We start from the raw sequence: 17,829 nt of genomic DNA, 5'->3' as shown, positions 1-17,829 counted from the left end.
TGATTTATACACCAGAAAGAAAAACACTGTCTGTGTTAGAAATGCTGTCCAGTATTTGAGAGTTGCATTAGATGACCTTTAAAGGCCCCTTTCAACCCAAACCATCCTGTGATTCTATGAAATAAGAGAGAGGTTTAAAGGTTTCATGTCAGGAAGGATCAGGCCCTCAGTCCCCCTCTTACTCATCATCAGCCATTAAATATGACCCCAAAGCACCAGGAATCCTAGAATGGTTTGGGTTGGAAGGGACTTCCAAAGCTCACCCAGTCCAACCCCCTGCAGGCAGCAGGGACATCCTCCACTGGAGCAGCTTGCTGAGAGCCCTGCCCAGACTCACCTTGAACAGCTCCACACATGAGGCCTCAACCACCTCCCTGGGCAACCTGCTGCAGTGTCCCAGCAGCCTCCTGGTGCACAACTTGTTCCTCACATCCAATCTCAATCTGCTCTGCTCTCATTTCAAACCATTGCCCCTGGTCCACCAGAAATAAACAAACACAGTGAGCAGAGGAAGTGCAAAGAAAAATAAATGTGTATTTCATCTCAGGAAGGTTAAATCTCTGGTATTTTACTGAATGCAAATTTTCCATTCTGATGCTTTGAGGCTTAAATTAATAATTGTGATAATTGAACTTTCCTCCATTTCCCTTCCAGCTGCAGCTGTGGCTGCTGGGCTTTAGTGTCACCCTGTCCGGTTCTGCAGCTGCCAGAGTCCTTCCGTGCGAGCGGTGTCACGCTCAACGCTTCGCTGTCGGTTCTTCTTGTGATGCTTAGAAGTAAAACTATCTGTGACTGTGTTGTTTGGCCTCAAGCTAGTCCCTCAGCAAACTCCAGGTCATCCCCTTGGCATCTGTCCCTGTGGAGCGGACGTTGCACGACGTCGTGGTTGAAATGTACAGAGGAGATCACACACTCGCCAAACAGAAAACCAAAGGGAAACAGAAGTCCCATTGCTATGTTACAAGAGAAAGTGTGCACCTCCAGTACAGACAAAATGTCTTCAGACTGTGCAGAAGAACCCAAGGCATTAATGAGAGATTCTTTGGAGATGAAAGTGCAAAACAACCAAGGCAACAGAGCAAATGAAAGGAAGCAAAGCAGCAGCAACCTTTGCTTTCTAAAGGACAACCAAACTTTCATGCCCAGCTGAGCCCCAGCTCTTCACAAGGAGGTGGCAAGGCTCTGCAGCTCCAGCACTCGTGCCAGGTGAGAAGGGCTGATGCCAGTGTGGAATTCCACCTCTCAGCTCACCATCAGGACAAATGCAGGAAGCATTTGTAGCCCAGTTAAGGCCAAATGAGCCAGATGCTGTTCTAAGCCCTGACAGCTTCACGGTATCTCAGGGAAATGGCAGCATCCTTCAGCCACGGAGATACCCTTTGCCTGGAGACAGGTTTGGCACTGAAGCAGCTCTTACAAGCTGGTAACTCTGGATCTAGAGATTAATTTCAGGCCAGGGGGAAAACCTGATTGCTATTTGTCCAATGGTATCCAGCAGCTTGGTACTGGAAACTTCTGCTCTTCATGCCTGTGTTTATTTGGCTTCAACTCTGAGGGGTAAGTCCTACCCAGCAGAGGTCTTACACCTAGGAAAATATGGGCCAGGTTCAGTCCTGGAGGGGGAATCCTTTGGTGAAATCTCTGTGCAGGGACAATTGGAGTCAGGGGGTCTGATCTGCTTGGAAATTCAGATCAATATATTATTATTGCTTAATCAATTAAAAGCATTGATTATTATACATTTTTCATGACTCTTAGGGTGAAAAATACCCTTCTGAGGACTCTTTTCGTGAATGTCTCTTCACTAAAATCTAGGCAAGAGCCACAGGGCAGCAGGTTGCTCTGCCCAGGCAGGAGCCCATACTAGGGTGATGCCAGGTCCGCGAGACCTTGGCACTGCCCATCAGACAGCACTGCTGCAGCAGGCTCATCCTGTCCCAGCCTTGCCCTTGGTGAAGGACAACTGATGGCTTACACAGCCCAGGAATGAGCTGCTTGGTTTGGGCCCGGAGCTGGCAATGGTTGCTATATTATTTTGCTGTTTGTTTGAAAGGAAGCCAAAGGAATGATCATTTAAAGCTCTGCCTGCTGCTTTCAGAAGTGGGGTTTTGGGTGGCAGTTTCACATCAGCCCCTTTTGGATGGAGAAATATTCTTGAAATGGTCTTTTGGTTTGCTTTTACCCCCTCTCACCCCCCAGAAAGATTTACTACTTCACTCCCACCTCCAAAAAATAGAAGAAAAAAGGTTTTTACCCCTCCTGTGCATCTGGGATGCACCTTCATCAGTTTCAAAGCGTGTGTGCCTGTGCTTGTGCACAGCAACAGGCACCTGCATGGGCACAAACCACACACCCAGGCTGCTGCAGCCAAAGCTATGTTGTCCCTAATCTTGCAGGTGATGGCAAAGATAAACTATGAACTTCATTCAACCTGTACAGAAGTTACAGCTCAGAAGAGCAGCAGGGGAGGGCACACAGACAAGCAACAGTTGGTAACTTCGTGGGGCCTGTGTGTTTGTTTTGCTCAGCGATTTTGCTTTAAGCAATCTCATTTCTTGTTGCCTCCTGGTGAAAGCTGTTTAAAGCAGCATAGGAAGGCAGGGGATTTCTTAACAAAATTATATCCTTGATTTTCCTCTTTTCCCAGCTGCACTGAGGCAGGTAATGCTCTGTTTGGTGTCTGTTCTACACATACATGCTGGTATGTGAGCATCACAAAACACGTGCACCACCAGGTCACAGCACTGTGCTGGATCATTGTGAAGTGCTGCTTCTATTTCTAACTGAAGGTGCTCCTGGCATGCTAAAATAAGGAAGAATTTTCTCATCTGGGCTTGCAAGGCTTGGCATGCTAAAATAAGGAAGAATTTTCTCATCTGGGCTTGCAAGGCTTGTGCTGATCTTTCTTGTGTGGAATGGGAAGGAAAGAGCATCTCCCTGGGTCCACAGCCAAATGGAGATGAAATTCCAGGGGAGGTTTCATTGGCAGCATGACATTCAGTCTTGGATTTTGGGCCAAAACCATCCAAAGTGGCAATTTTGGCATGGCTTCTACCATTAATTCTGCCCTAAGAAATTATTGGCATAGGTGCAGGTGAAATCTAGCCTGAGCTTGGCACTAAGTTTTCAAAAGCTTTGCAGTTAGCTCAAGTTTCTCAGGACTAGGCAAAGAGATGCTGCTTGAACAATTCATCTGAGGCTGTATTTACAGGAGTCAGGAGGGGGAAAGATGCTTCCAGGGTCACTAACAGCTTTGGAAGTGTCATGGCTGTGACCAACTGCTTTCCATTTCCATTATGGAGTTGCAGTCTGGCAATGGCCCACATGTGTGGACAGCTGAAAGGGACTGGGGTCTGACAGCAGCTCTTGCTTCAGAGAGCAAAGCCATCAACACTGTTAATCTGAAAACTCTTCTCTGAGACCTTCAGATGGAGAAGAAAACCCAGCCCAGAGCTTCATCCCTGTTTCACCACAGTCAGCTAAAGCCAAGAGGACAAACCCACACAGGGTGCTGTGCAGAGGGGCAAAAGAAACTCCATCCCTGCACTGAAAGGCTCCAGCAGAACAAGCCAGGGATGCGTTGAGGCCACAATGGCTCAATGAGGAAACAAATAAATTGTCAGTAAGCAAAGCTGTGATGCCAACGAAACCTGAAGGTCTCTGCTGCATCCAGTGATGCCAGGCCAAAAGCAAGTCCCAGAGCAGAGTTCTGGCATCTTCATCTTCACCTGTATGCAGTCTGGACAAAGCGAAGTGAGGATATGGGACCAGTGTCAAACTAACTTATGGCAGCAGCACGAAAAGACACAAGAGACTGCAAACAGCAGCAGGGTGGGCAAACCCCAAAGGCCTTGGGGCTGCAGCAGGGAGAGCTGTGGCAGAACATTGATGGAGGTATGCAGCTAGCTCAGTGCCTCTCTGGAAGGAGAATAAGAGATGCTTCCACAAGGAATGGCTATGGCACAGCTGTAGGGTCCCCAAGACCCCAAGGGTTGTAGACAAAAAACCCCAAAGAAGGTTTTTCAGAGTTCGGGAGTCACATTCCCCCCCTGCCCCTGGGGCTGGGCTGCAGACACAGATGCACACCGGAGCTGGATGCAGGCAAGAACCCTGGGTTTAAAACACACATATGGCAAGTCCCACACACGTGGGTTCAAATGGCATCTCCCAAATGAAGACCAAGCCTCCATTCTTGGCACTGTCTGCTCCTCCAAACCCTCAGAAAGGGGCATTTGGGATGCTTTTCTTGAGAGGTATCTGAATGGAATGAAGTTGTTACAGAGAGCCAACATGATTCACATTTTTGCCCTGCCCATGTCCATGTTTTGAGGAACCCCAGGTGCAAAGGTGGGTTTTCACCCTGCAGTTACAAGCAGTAGAAGTGGAGTTTGTGCATGCTGTACCAGAGGGATGGGACAATGGTCAGATGCAGCATGACAGACACTTGGTATATCAGTGTGAGCCACAGGAGCGCTGCAGCACCCCACGGCTCGCCAGGAGAGCAACCGCTCCCCAGCACAATGCTTTCGGCAATGTCACCTCCTCAGGCACTACAGCAATCTGGAGTGCAGATACAGCTGGAGCATAGTGCTGTCTACTCATCTCAGGCTGCATGCAGTAGCAGGCAAAAATTGAGAGTACAGTCTGTGAGATAGTCTGGAAAGCACATTCACAGGTTAAAAAGGACCCGGCTGCTGCTGCTGCAGCCGCCCCTTGCTGCTACCTAAATTATCAGCGTGGTTAATACTGGATCAAAAGGCTGTAATCCTTCTCCCTCTAGACACTAATATAAGGCAAGCAGTATTGTGTCACTGGGCCATCAGACACTAAGATATACTAAAGAAGGTTCCTATGCATTATTATTATCCTTATTATAAAAAACCCCAAATCAACCCTATTGTTGTTGGTAAAAACCCAACGACCCCACAGCCGAGCTCTCAGCAGGTGAGGCTTGGGGACACAGCAAAGTCAGGCTGCTGGTGTGCTAAAAGCAAGAGTTTTGCTCTGCCACTGCCAAGCAGCAATGACCTGGGTGGGGCTGGAAGGGGGCTGCTGCCCTCACCTCCATGCCACAGCATCCCAGCCTCAGCATTACTTGGAGGTGAAGGAGCTTTTGTAGCCGATTTCCTTGTTTGCTGGTTCATGAAGAGGAAGCTGATGAAAATGGAAGATGTTGACCCATGATGGAGAGAGGGTGAAAGGATGTGGGCATGAGTGGGAGGACAAGAGTGTTGGGAAGAAAGGGATGGAGGGTCAAGGCTCACATGATGATGAAGGAGGATCAAGAAACAGAATCCTCAGCCTGCTTTTAGGCTTTTTAACATTCCCCATACCAGTCACTGCTAAGGGTCTTTGTACGGTATAACTCTCGGGCAAGTCCCTCAGGAATTTACTTCCCTTAATTCTTGCACTTTCAGTAGAGTCATCACAGAGTGGTTGGGGTTGGACTGGACCTCTGGAGATCATCCAGTCCAACCTGCTCTAGTTGAATACATCCCTGCTGACTGCGGGGGGGTTGGACTAGATGACCTTCAATGGTTCTTTCCAACCCAATGTGTTCTATGTTGCTGTGACCATCGTAGTCTGGAGAGGTAAGAGAAATGAGGTTTGTAGTAGCTCCCCATTGAGCCAAATCTGGATCAATGTGTTTTCCTTTTTCTCTGGGGTGTCTGTCAGGGGAGCACTTTCATCTGAGCTGATGCTCTAGCTTCTCAGGTAGCTTCTCCAAACTTTGGGAAAATCACAGAATTTAACACCTTATAAATCAATTACAAGTGTAGACACACCCCTGTGGTCCTGTAAAGAGCAAGGGCCTGCAGAACTGATCTGGAGCTGTTCAGCAGCACTTGGAACACAATAAATTGTAGAAAATCTCTGGTCTGTCAGCATTGTCTGGAGAAGGGGAGTGGCTTGCTGAGGGGCAAGAGTTTTGCTTGCACTGAGTTCCTTGATGCTTTTGTCTTAAAAATTGCTGATAAGAAAATGAGCCAGCAAGGAAATGCACATACAGAACCTGCACTGGAGTAACATTAAAGACCCTTCCCAAATATTGGGAAATTTGGCTTATGGTTAATGCTCTGCTCCTGCCTCTCAGGGCCACGCTGGCAAAGCCACCTGCACAGAGACTGCAGCACCCCCAGCCCTGGTTCCACAAACCCCCCAGGAAAATGAACTCAACTCCTAGACCTGGAGCTCCCCAAATCTGGCTGAGGCTCCAGGTCCCAATCTCAGGGATTGCTCCATCCAATTTGCAGTATTTCTCCCCACACCTAGAACCAGACTCTGAAAATAAAATGTCCAAAATCTTCTTGGAGACCAGGTTCCAAGCTCTGGCCCAAGGCTATGGGTTTGCTCAGTACAGAGGCACCTCAAAAGCAGGCTCTGTGCACACAGCCACGTGTGGGCACGGGCACCCTCTGAGCAGTTCAGAAATGGCCTGCTGGAAATTTGGCTTTCCTGTCTTCTGCTCTCCTTGGGCTCATCTGATCACACCTGGCACTGTCAAGAACTCGTTTCTGTACTCCAAAAGACACAGAATCAGACTTGGGAGGAACAGGGGAGTAAAGACCAGCCCTGGAGAGGTGCAGCAGAGGCTCAAAGTTTGCCTGTCCACCCCTTTCAAGGTCCTTATTATTGGGCCCGCCTTGTTCACCAAAGAAATCTGATTTAGTTTCTTTTAATCTAGTGGCCAAGAGCTCTTGTGGGAGATTAGCAGCAGCAGTGTGTGGTATAGGCATGGGGGACCTGAGGGATTGAAGGGAATATTGGATTATGATTTAGGGCCCGAATGAAATTATTTACGTCCATAGGCAAGCAGCAGGCTGTTACCTTTACACAGGCAGAAATCATCTCACGAATATAAGCAGCATTATTTGGGGTCAATTCTGGTGTAAATCGATGCAAAACTCTGGGACTTTTTGGGTGGATGAGTGAGAAGTGATGGCTTATGGCCTGGCTGTGGATGGAGGCCTGTGTCAGCATGCTTTGGAATGCTGCCACAGCTAAAGGTGGGAGGTTTCATATGCCTTTCACAACCCCCCCAGCAGTCCCATCTGTAATCTGCAGCAGCAAGACACAATCTGTGCTGCCTGGATACGAAACACTTTGCTCTAATCACTGGCTGTGGGGTGAACACAAAACCTTCTAAGGCTAAAAGTCAGAAGATCTTTTCAAGCTCTGGTGTGGTAACTTGAAGAGGGAAAACAATTCTTATGATGCAGTCCCCGAAGATCTTTCTGCCAGGATTCAGCCTGTGGAGGCCTTGGAGGTGAGAGTGGAACTTTAGCTCTCAGGGGCCGTGGGCAGGAGAAAGGATTTTGCAATAAGAACTGGGAGACAGACATCCAAAATAGCCACAGGGCACCAGAGTTAGGGCATGGTGAAAAGGACATGCCACAAAAATTGTGTCTTCAAGTCCTGTGGACTTTGCTGCCTGCACTAAAGACCAGTCGTGTACCTGTGCCGCAGCTGGACTGCTGGACATCATCCTCATCTGGAGTTCCTGCCTTTATATCCTACTCCTCCTGTGCCAAATTCCCAGCAGGCCTCAAAAATCAGTTGCAAACAAATAACTTAATAAATCTTTCTTACCTCTGGCTCAGAATCTGCAGGGAGCAGCTGGCTGGAGCAGTGCTGACTTTCACCTCACCCAAGGGAATCTCCATTCTTGTGGTCACTAGACGATATGTGCCACCAGGTCTGACTCAGGACCTGCTGACACTTCTTGCTCTGCCCAAAGGCATCTCCTTCTGGAGTGTGCCAGGGGAAATCTGCACAGTTTGCAGCCAAAGATTCCTCTGTATGGAAGTCAAAGGGCATCACTGGCTTGGCTTTGCACAAGGAAATCTAGAGCCAAAAGAAGTTTGGGAGCACAAGAGGGGAAACAATGCAGGAGGTAACCAAAACATGGATCAAATGGGAAAGAAAAGAATTGCCACAACTAGAAGCCCAGGCTCCTCCTAAGGAAAGTGTTTTCCCCTCCTGAATGGTGAAAAATGGCAGGAAAAAATTGTGCAGAGCCTTCCCCCACTCCTCAATCCCACATGAAGACCTGAGGGTGGTCTTTGTTTCCTGTCTGCAAGCAGTCAGACTGCACCCACATCTTCTCTAAGGCTAAAATAATCCCACATCTGCCCTGCTGCTGCCTCTGGTCAAGCAAACATGAGACAAAAAAGCTGTGATTGTCCCTTCACCCCAAGCAAGTCAACGTTCTGCCTCTCAAAGGCCACATCAAAATGAAGTTCTCACCTAAGCATCCTTACCAGGCTCTTGGATACAGCACGGGGAAAACGTGGAGACAGGGTTTGAAATCACAGCCCCAGCAGAAAAGACACACAGGACTTGGGCTGGAGATGCACAGGAGGGTTCAGAGACACAGCCCCAGCCATGGTGTCCCAGCCCTGGAAATGGATCCCAAACACAAATTTTCCTGATCTATCCCCTTGCAAGCCCCACCCCCACCAGAGCATCACTTTGTGACTTCCTTCTGGTCCCCAAACCACCTCTGAGCATCACTTCTCCCCTCGCCTTTCCCCAGCTGAATGTGCTGCTGGAACCACACCATGAGCTCTCCAAGAGGAAATTCTTCTGCAAACCCAGGCAGACTTGGCACAACTCGAGGGCAAGCAACAGGTAAGAGGCTCCTGAATGGCCATAAAGAAACAAAGCAGCAGCTCTTAACACATCTTGGGGGGGGGGGGGGGCAAAGAAAACCAAAAGAGGCTCCACAAACTTGGGTGTGAGCTTCTTGGCAGGGCTGAAGAAAGGGAAGGTTTTCAGGGGGTATAGCGTGTGCAAAAGTGTTCAGGCACAATGCAAAGTGTAAGGGAAGTGCCTGCACTGACCCCCACAGCTGCCAAAGGCTGGAGCTCAGCACTTGACCTGCAGCATCGTGGGGTCCGCAGCACCTTGCACACCCACCCTGCCCCTTTAGCCTGGTGGCTCTGCCTCCACAGTCACACCGAGGACCATGAGAATGGCTTCACCCTCCAGAGGGGTTGCCTTTGGTTTGCCTTTGCTTCCAAAGCACCTCCAGGTTTGTTGTCAACAGGAGGAGCAATAATTAAATGCAATACATGGTTTAAGATGTGACATTCGAGCCTTGTCACCTCTTGTCCTCTTTCTCTGCCTCATTTCTCTGTCCTCTGAGTTGTCTCTCTTCTTGCACCCAAGCTCCTATTGCTGAGTTTTCCAGTTTCCTAAGATGGGATAATCACCAAACTAACCAACCTGCCCTGCCTTAAGGCCCTGCCTCCTGTCGACGCAAATATTCCAGCCACTATCCCTCTCCTCCAGGAGCATACACAGCACCTGCACATTTCCATGTATTATATTGGAACTATGCCACCTCCCTGATGGATCATGAGGAAGCAGAGTATCAACCCTTCCTTAATTCCCTGTGACCTGAAATCTAAGCCAGAAGCAGACATGTGTTCATTGCAGAGCTCCTAATGACCTAAAGGTATCACCAGCAGTGCCATGACATGGCAATTCCCACCTAACACCCACCAGTTACTGTGATCTCTTAAAAAGCCCTGGCCAGGTGATTTATTCTTGTCCTGCACTCCTGAAGAGTCCCAAGAAATGCAAATCACCTTCCCCTCACCATGGAGTGAGTAACTTCACCCAATGATCTTAGGAAGAGAGTATGAAAGAAATCTGGACCTCACAGCTCCAGTAAGCTCACCACTCTGATCTCTTCCACAAATGCAGGCTTGGACCTGCTCATTCCCCCCCACCCAGAGTAAGCTGCAAGAAAGCATCAGCCAGCTAAGGATGTCCCAGAAGGAGGAAAACCTTAGCTGTCAATCTCCTTGAGAAGTTCGCCGCGTGGAGAGCTGGAGCGGGCAGCTGCCTGCCCTCGGCGACCGCGAGAAGGCTTCACTGCCTGGGGGCCGACCAGCCCATGTCACTGAAGGGTCCCTCCCCCGTGGCTGACCTGGGAGGAGGCCCACAGGGCGTGCAGAGGTCAGAATCGGTGTCTGATTCCCCTTCTGCAATGTAGGGTCTGATTTTGGCCACGGCTGCATAGCAACCGTTGTTAAGGATGTCCAAGTTCTCTTTGGACTGGGAGATGCTGAAGCCACTGAAAGAGCGCTCCAGTTCCTCGTGGTCCACCGAGGGGATGGAGATGGAGGTGTCGCTGTCTCTCAGGGCACTCTCGTGGTGTTTGGCTGTAATGTCTTCGTTCCTCAGGTACTCTGCGCTCGCCCTGTGCCCGCCGTAGGCCGCCAGGGAGCGCTCGTGGGAGGGTGGGGGCGGGATGCGCACCAGCGAGCCAGGGTCGCCCACGGGTGAGGAGCCGTGGCCCTGCCGCTGGTAGCCCTGCTGCGGGCACGACGTGGAGGGGGGGCACGCGTTGTTTGGGGCCGGAGGGGCCGAGAAGTTCTTCTGCCCCATGGAGCTGGTGGACCTGATGATCTTGATGATGCAGCCGTTCTTGTCGATGTGCTCCCTGCTGTCTTCAGGGCTGTGGTAGGGCGGGGCCGGATCCGGCTCTTTGGAGCCAAAATAAGCTTCTGTCTCTGTGGGGGGGATGCCCATGCGCTGCATGTAAATGTTCACCAGGAAGTCCAGCTTCTTCTCCATGGACTGCACCTGCAACACACCACAGTGCTACTGCTGCACACAGCCTGAGGGCTGCAGCACGTCCTGAGCTTCAGCAGCATCCAACCCACACAGGCACGTCTGGGGCTGGGCAGGGCTCTGCCTGCACTCACCTACATCAAACAAACTTCTGGACAACACTCACTTGTCTTGTTCTGAAGTACTGGATCCTTCACCTTGTCACAGGGTTTTCCTTAAGCTCTTACAATCACAGAATGGTTTGGGTTGGAAGAGGCCTTTAAAGGTCATCCAGTCCCACCTCCTGCAGCCAGTAGGGACATGTGCAACTAGAGCAGGTTGCTCAGAGCCCAGAACAACCTGACCTGGGATGGTCCCATGGATGGGGCATCCACCCCCTCTCTGGGCAACCTAAGATAGAGTCTCGCCACCCTCATGGTGCAGAATTTCTTCCTAGTGCTTAATCTTTTCATTTAAACCACCACCCCTTGTCCTGTCCCAACAGACTTTCTTAGCCTCTCCTCACAGCAGAGGGTTCTGGCCCTCAGATCATTGTGGTGGCCCTCCTTTGGATGCAAATCTTTTTGACAGACACCAGACTCCAGGAAAACTGGAGGGGACACACATCCTTTCAGCCCTTTCCTGCATTTGGCACTTGCCTGGGCTTAGATTGCCAAGGGGACTTCTGAGGCTGGGAGCTACAGCAGCCCAGGACTCATTTGGAACGTGTCTAATATTGTGACAAAGAAACCACAGATCAGATATTAGGAGAAATTTCTTTGCTGCAGAAGTGGTCAGGCATTGGAACAGGCTGCCCAGGGAAGTGGTGGAGTTACCAGCCCTGGAGAGGTCCAAAAAATGTTGTGGCCATGGAACTGTGGGACACGGTTTAGTGGGCATGGTGGTTTTGGGTTGAAGGTTGGAGTGGGTGCTCCTAGAGGGCTTTTCCAACCTTAATGAGCCTATGAAGCTACTGTGCCATCAACATAGCCTTCTGGTAACTCAACCACACAAGAAAGCCTCTGCACCACAGACTCCAAAGTTTCTGCTGTGGGAGCAGCACTTGGGCACCTGAACAAAGACAGCTAGTGTCCCTCACAACACCCACCTTGTTTCTCTTTCAAAATACTCTTAGTTCCTGTTTAATGTCCCACATGGAAATGCCAGGCAAGAAAACCCCCACACAACACACACAACCCCCCTGCTAGCCCCCTCCTGACCCCACATACCTGTTTTTCAACCTTTCCAAGCCTGCCCATCATGCTGGGATCTTCAGGAAGCTCCCCTTCGGCTGGCCCCTTGGTGCGATCCTTGTCGGTCATGGAGGAGCCTCTCCCAACAATCTGGTCAACTCTACCGGGATCAGAGAATCCCCCCCCCCCCGCCCCAGAGAAGGACCTGGAGTCAGTTGGAGGCAGCAGGTGAGGAGGGCTCTGCTTGCTGAGCCTCTCTGCCACCCAGCACTGCACCTTACTGACAGACAGGCAGTGGCACTGGAGTGTTAATTCAGATGCAAAACTCAGAGCAGTATTAGCAGAGTTGGAAATCACCCATTGCTGCTTGTACAGATCACACCTGGCACATTATGCACAGCAAATTTACCCACTGCAAAGAGGTTCTGTAGCTGGCTTCCTGCCAGACCATCCACTTCTTATTTGTACTGAGAAGTTGGTATTTGAGGGGCAAGGTCAGGTTTTGTGTTCAGCCTCTGCCAATGGGATTGTTCATTTTTCTCAGCCTTTCCAGCAGTTTCCTCTCTTTGATGCAAACTGAAGTGTGCAATGCTCATGCCCATGGAAATGAGCTGCTTGTAAGATCCAGAAAAGCAGATGACATGCACAGTGGTTTAGTGGAATTAAATCAAGGCTGAATTTGGTCATAACTCACCAAATGTTACCAAATTGTCTCAGTGAATCACGGGATGGACTCCAAGCTGGTAGCAGCAGAGGACGCTGCTGCCAAGTCAGCGGTCAAAGAAAGCCACACCAGGTTCTTTGGTACAAACTTCTTTACACACATCACATTTGCAACATCTCATTCCCAATGTAGAAACATCTGGGCTCATACACAGCTCAAAGGCAGAGGGAAGGCAGACCTGGTTTGGAAGCTTCAGGACAATTTTCTTTGAGGCATCAAATAGGAATCTTCTAGAGAGCAAACACCAGAGCTTCTTGGCCCCTCCTAAGCCAAAGGAGCAACTTAGCTTTGGGACAGCTTCTTTAACTGTAGCCCAGCTTCTAACCTCATTCTACAGCAGGTAAACTTCACTCTTGCATAATGCACCAAAGGTCAGGGTGGCAGGGGACAAGAAGGGTTAATTAACCTGACTGAAACCAAGTGGAGGTATCTGGAGCGGAAAACTCAAAATGCTTCTCACGCAGTTCTGCCATGTGGGCCAGGGGTCCATGCACCAGGAGGAGGAGAAGGGAGGAGCTGAACACAGACAGACAGGAAAATGAACAAACAAAAACCAAGGGAAGGAATGAGAGGTGAGGCTGCTTGCAACACAAGAGCCCTCTGTTTGCTGTACATTGAACAGGGACTTCATACACACGTCAGCTGTTAAGGGACAGATACCGGTGGGGATGGACCAGCGAGGCTCACTTGGCTTATGTTAGAGCAACAGCAGTTTACAGCACCAGAAGGTCTGGCTCCAAGAGATGAAGTGGATGAGCACATCACACCAAAGACAGGAAATATATTCCAACAACTATTATCTTTGATCCCAGAAGACAATTCCTTTGGGCAGGGACGTGTCAGAAGGCCAGGCTGTTTCGAAAGCCATATTTGATCCTTCGCCTAGGAGCAAGCAGAGGAGGAGGAGGAGGAGCAGCAAGTGCTCTGATTACAAGTGTGAGGAATACACATGCCTTATTTCTCTCTTGTAATGGGAGGAGGAGACTACTGACAGGGACAGGAACTCCCCACAAGGGATGCAAGGACTGACAGGACACACAGCACAAGGAATCCTAGGACATTAAATTGGATACCTCGGGCTACCTGGGTTTGGAATCACAAGTCAAGGCGTGGTACAGGCACTGTGTGACCTCCTCTCCTGTATGCACAAGCAAGGAAACTCATAAAACAATGAACTTGTGTTTCAAGAGGCCCCCAAGTCTAAAAGCTACCGAGTATTGCAGAAGACCAAGAACAACCAGGGTGCTCTGTCCTCGTGTCTCATCTAGCACAGCACTGGCACGGCAATGTCCACTAGTGAGACATCCTTCAACAGTTGCCGAGTAGAGCAGGGGGGCAGGACAGATTGTAACACAGAGGAAAGCTGGACATGACCATGCTAGGTTGGATCATAACAGCAGAGAGTCTTATGCAGCCCTGTTTCTAATCCTGCAGATATCCAGGAAGGATTTCTGCTCTCTTCCATGACCATAAGAGATGAGCTATGCAGTAAGCAAACCTCAGATGACCCACGTGAAGCACAGGAGGCCAGATGGAGCGATCACCAGTATCTAGAAGAGAACCAACTTATTCCATCCCCTTCCAGCTGGACACAACCTGCCTGTAGACCTGTTGTGATTTAAAAGCAGGACTGAAGCCCTGCAGAGTTCACCCATAAAGCTTTTGAAGCCTTTGTCCATTGGTACCAGAGCCCAGGAGAGTTCCTGTTTGATTCATTCCCTTCTTGTCTATTCTTTAACAAAGTCCTGACTCCTGAGATGGTCATCTACAGCTCTGAGAAACTAGAGAGCCAGATCTTGCCTTGGAGGCAGGTTTTGCACTGAGGATGGTGCAGTGGGCAGCTGTGGGCCACTGTCTTCAGAGAAGACAGAGGAGAAGAAGGTGAACCAAGTCCTCCCCTCTTTGATGGGAGAAACCAGGCTTGAAGTTTCCCACCCCTTTTCTTCCCATGGCAGAAGTCACACCAGAGAAGAGTGCTCCTACCCTCAGCAAAGCAGACAGATTTCACTGCTGCCTTCTCTGATACTGGAGATGAGAGGAATTTCCCTGTGAGCTCCCAGCCCACCTGTACCTAGCCGAGCACGCAGAGAGCAGAAGGTCCTTCTAGCTGCTACAAAAGAGCTTGAGGCCTTGTCCAAATCAGGCAGCAAAGCTCAAAGGATGAAGAAAGAGCATATTGCACCTTTGCAAGCAGTGGGGAGACAGTCTATGTGCTTACTGAGTGGCAAAGGACCATCACTCTGAGATGCCAAACCTCACTTCTGCACCACATCTCCCGGGGAGCCCCATGCCCTCCCAACCCCTATCTCGGCTGTGCCAAACACCTTTCCTTGGCGACAGAAGAGGATTTCTAACGTGACAAACTGGGCTATCTGCTATCCTCAAGAGGCTCTGCTGGTCTCAGCTTGGGAGACAGAAGGGGGGTTGCTCTTTCAAGTGAGCTTTGGTGTCCTTCCTTCTTTCTAATGATAGAAAAAAAAGAAAAAAGTGAAGTCTTGCATCAGCCACAGGTGCAGGTTTTCTCATGCTTCATTATGCTTCATGCCAACAGTGCATGCAAAGAGGTGTAATATGTCACCCTCGGGCCAGAAGCAGACATCAAAAGGTCAAACAGCTCAAATGAGATAAAAATGAAGTGTTTGGGAACTTAGGTCCCAGCCATTTTTTTCCTTTTTTCTTTATCTGTTATAGTTTTGAGTACACAATCCAGGCACTGAAGCCAAACCCCCTTCATCCACGTCACAGGACTGGCTACTTACCTCCTCATTAGGAAATCAGCTTTGCTCTAGACATATTTTGAACAGCATCTGTTGGCTAGAAATTCCCCCTGGGGTTGCACCTATTCTATGTTAAATAATCAAGGGAATTTAATCCAAAGGGTCTGTGTGGGCAGCATGGAGCAAACCCCTTCAGCCACACCGCAGCCGTGGGCATCCACTGGGACCCAGCTGCTTTGACTGGGAGCTGCCTGCAGAAACTTCTCGGCTGAGCTGAGCCCTTGTCACTAGAGTACCACAACCCAATCCATGAGATGGGTTGAGATGACACATCACTTGGTTTTGTTTCCCCAGGCAGTACTTGGCCAAATGAGGGTTTGGGGGGACTAAAAAGAAAGGCTGGTGCAGCCCATGGGGACCCCACAGCACATGTACCTGTGGCGTCGATCCATGGCACCAAGATGATAAAGGTTACGCCAAGGGCAGAGCCTGACTCAGAGGCTTTGGCTGTGAGGCTGCTCAGAGCTCTGGTTCCCATCCACCAGGCACCTTGAACACCTCACTAGTCCCACTGGGGTGTAAGGGAGGATGCAACTTCCAGAATGAAGCCCAGCACAAGATTTCTAATGAGTGGGAGCAGGCATCTGAGCAGCCTTCTGCACTCTGCTGCTTCCTAGAGCCTCCCAGCCAAGTATGAAGCCTGGGGCTTCTAGAAAACTTGTTTTTTCCCTAATCTCTGAACTGAGTGGCAAAAGAGTCACTGTGCAATAGTCCTTTTGCTCACATTCCTTTAGCAAAGATAGCTCAGAGCTGCTTCAACAAAAATCCAGAGATTTGCCAAGTATCAGCTCTTAGGGAGAGCAAGTGTACTTACAAGGGATAATATCTGAGGATAAGCTTGCTGCAGTTAAAAATCACCTCCTGAGGGATGACTTTCTGACATCTATTTCTACCTGCTTTGAGATGGAATAGTCTCAATAGAAGGTGAAAACACAGCTGAGCTTATGGCCCTGCTGACCAGACCTCAAAATGTCCTAAAACAGGAACATGAGTGAGAATGTTCCTCATGGTGTCAGCTCCAAGGGTGCTTTCAACTGGGAAGAGGACTGAAATAAAAGCAGTGAGAAAAATCTTGCTGTGGGATCCAGGACTGGGTATGACTCCTCCTTTTAGCTCAAAAATCAGGATTTTACAACCTGTTTTGACTCCTGTGTTTGTATTCTCTAACACATTTTTTTCCCTCCCAGGAGAGTTGCCATTAAAAAGATAAAGAGACCACTGGATGTGGAACACTTCCTTCCTACTCTGCCCACTGAACTCATCGCTACAGAGAGCTGCAGAGGCTCCTCTGTGGAGTGCTTCACCCTTTAGCAAGCAGATTGTCCAATCCAAAGTGGCTTTGTGGGTAAATGTTCCACCTTTTACATTTGAAGCTAGCCTGATCCAACCTGAAATTGTAAAGAAGACACTTTGCTTCCTGACACCCAGAAGAAGACTGAGAATAGACCATGTGCCAGCTGCAGAGACTGAGGGCTACTGATGTTTGCATGAACAGCTTTTGGTCATTCCCTTTGGGCTTGCCTGGTGTGGCAGCTCCTTACTGAAAGCAAATGAAGAGCAGCAAGCCTGGCTGAGCACAGAGCTGCCCTGCCAAGGGACCACTGCCGTCATGTAACTGGCATGAAGGGGGTTTGACACAAAGCAAAGGAAAAACTCCAGAGAAAGCAGCAGGTTTGGTGAATCCTAACCTAGGCGAGTACTGGGGAGAGTCTTTGGAGGAATACAGGGGTCCTTTGGTTGGATACTTCTTATGCCGGGGAGTTGAAGGGGGTGGGGGACCCACAATCATATCTATCCTGGCAAAGTAAATAAGACAAAAGAAAAAACAACAACACAAAACAAAACAAAAAGACACCAGCAAAATGCATAATGAAGCAACAGGTAGAGAAAAGTTGGTCAGAAAAGTTGCAGAAAGAAACCACCAGAAAACCCAGAAATGACAGAGCAAGAGGGTTTGAAAACAGACTCCAGAAGGTTCTCTCCTACCCCTGGCTGTCGGTGAAAGCCAGAGTCTTATCCACCACAGGGTAAGATTTGGCGTCTAGGTCTAGCATGAGGGCATCCCCCTCCCTCCCCCCAAACACAACAGGCAACATGACTTATCCCTATGGAAAATAGATTCACTTGGGGGGTGCTGGAGCCCTGCAGCTGTCCAGATTGGTTGTGGAGTCTCCTTCTGTGGAGAGATTCCAAATCCACCTGGACATTGTGGGCAATGCTGTGGGTGCCCTGCTCTAGCAGTGAGGTTGGACTGGATGATCTCCAGAGCTCCTTTCCAATCCCCCTCACCCCCCCATGCTGGGGTTCTGTGAATATCCTTGCATTTGTGTAGCAACTTCCCCCAGGGGTGGTTGGATATAGGCCACGTCTATTCATCCTCTGTTCAGTTCCAGTGCTAGGGAACCCAACGTCAGCTCGTTCAGAGAGCCAGGAGCCCTTGGGAGCTGGTGAGATGCTGTGGCATTGGATAACTCAATGAATGGGAGACATCCATGGCTGGCAGGGTGTCAGGATGAGACAGGAGACAGAGTGAACACAACACAGGGAGCACATTACAGACACAGTGACAGAG

At 49.6% G+C, this 17,829-nt stretch overlaps 1 protein-coding gene across 9 annotated transcripts in view; it reads right to left on the bottom strand.

The window, feature by feature from the left end:
* Positions 1 to 514: 514 nt before the first annotated feature.
* The window catches only part of KCNQ2 (potassium voltage-gated channel subfamily Q member 2), a 72,874-nt gene continuing 55,559 nt past the window's right edge, over positions 515 to 17,829 (bottom strand). For 5 of the 9 annotated variants that reach the window (XM_068150358.1, XM_068150359.1, XM_068150361.1 and 2 more), the window contains 2 exons: positions 11,793 to 11,916; positions 515 to 10,596 (listed from right to left, as the gene is read on the bottom strand). In XM_068150358.1, coding sequence (XP_068006459.1) covers positions 9,880 to 10,596; positions 11,793 to 11,916 — 841 coding nt within the window. In that variant the 3' untranslated portion in view covers positions 515 to 9,879. Of the gene's footprint in view, positions 10,597 to 11,792; positions 11,917 to 16,945; positions 17,054 to 17,829 lie in introns of all 9 variants that reach the window. The other 4 variants (XM_068150365.1, XM_068150366.1, XM_068150367.1 and 1 more) reach the window with 1 other exon arrangement.

This window comes from Melanerpes formicivorus, unplaced genomic scaffold, assembly GCF_026170545.1.
Source record: "Melanerpes formicivorus ecotype bairdi unplaced genomic scaffold, bMelFor1.0.p_v2 SCAF_19, whole genome shotgun sequence".
NCBI classification, from domain to species: Eukaryota; Metazoa; Chordata; class Aves; order Piciformes; family Picidae; genus Melanerpes; species Melanerpes formicivorus.
This window is presented reverse-complemented; position numbering and strand designations above follow the sequence as displayed.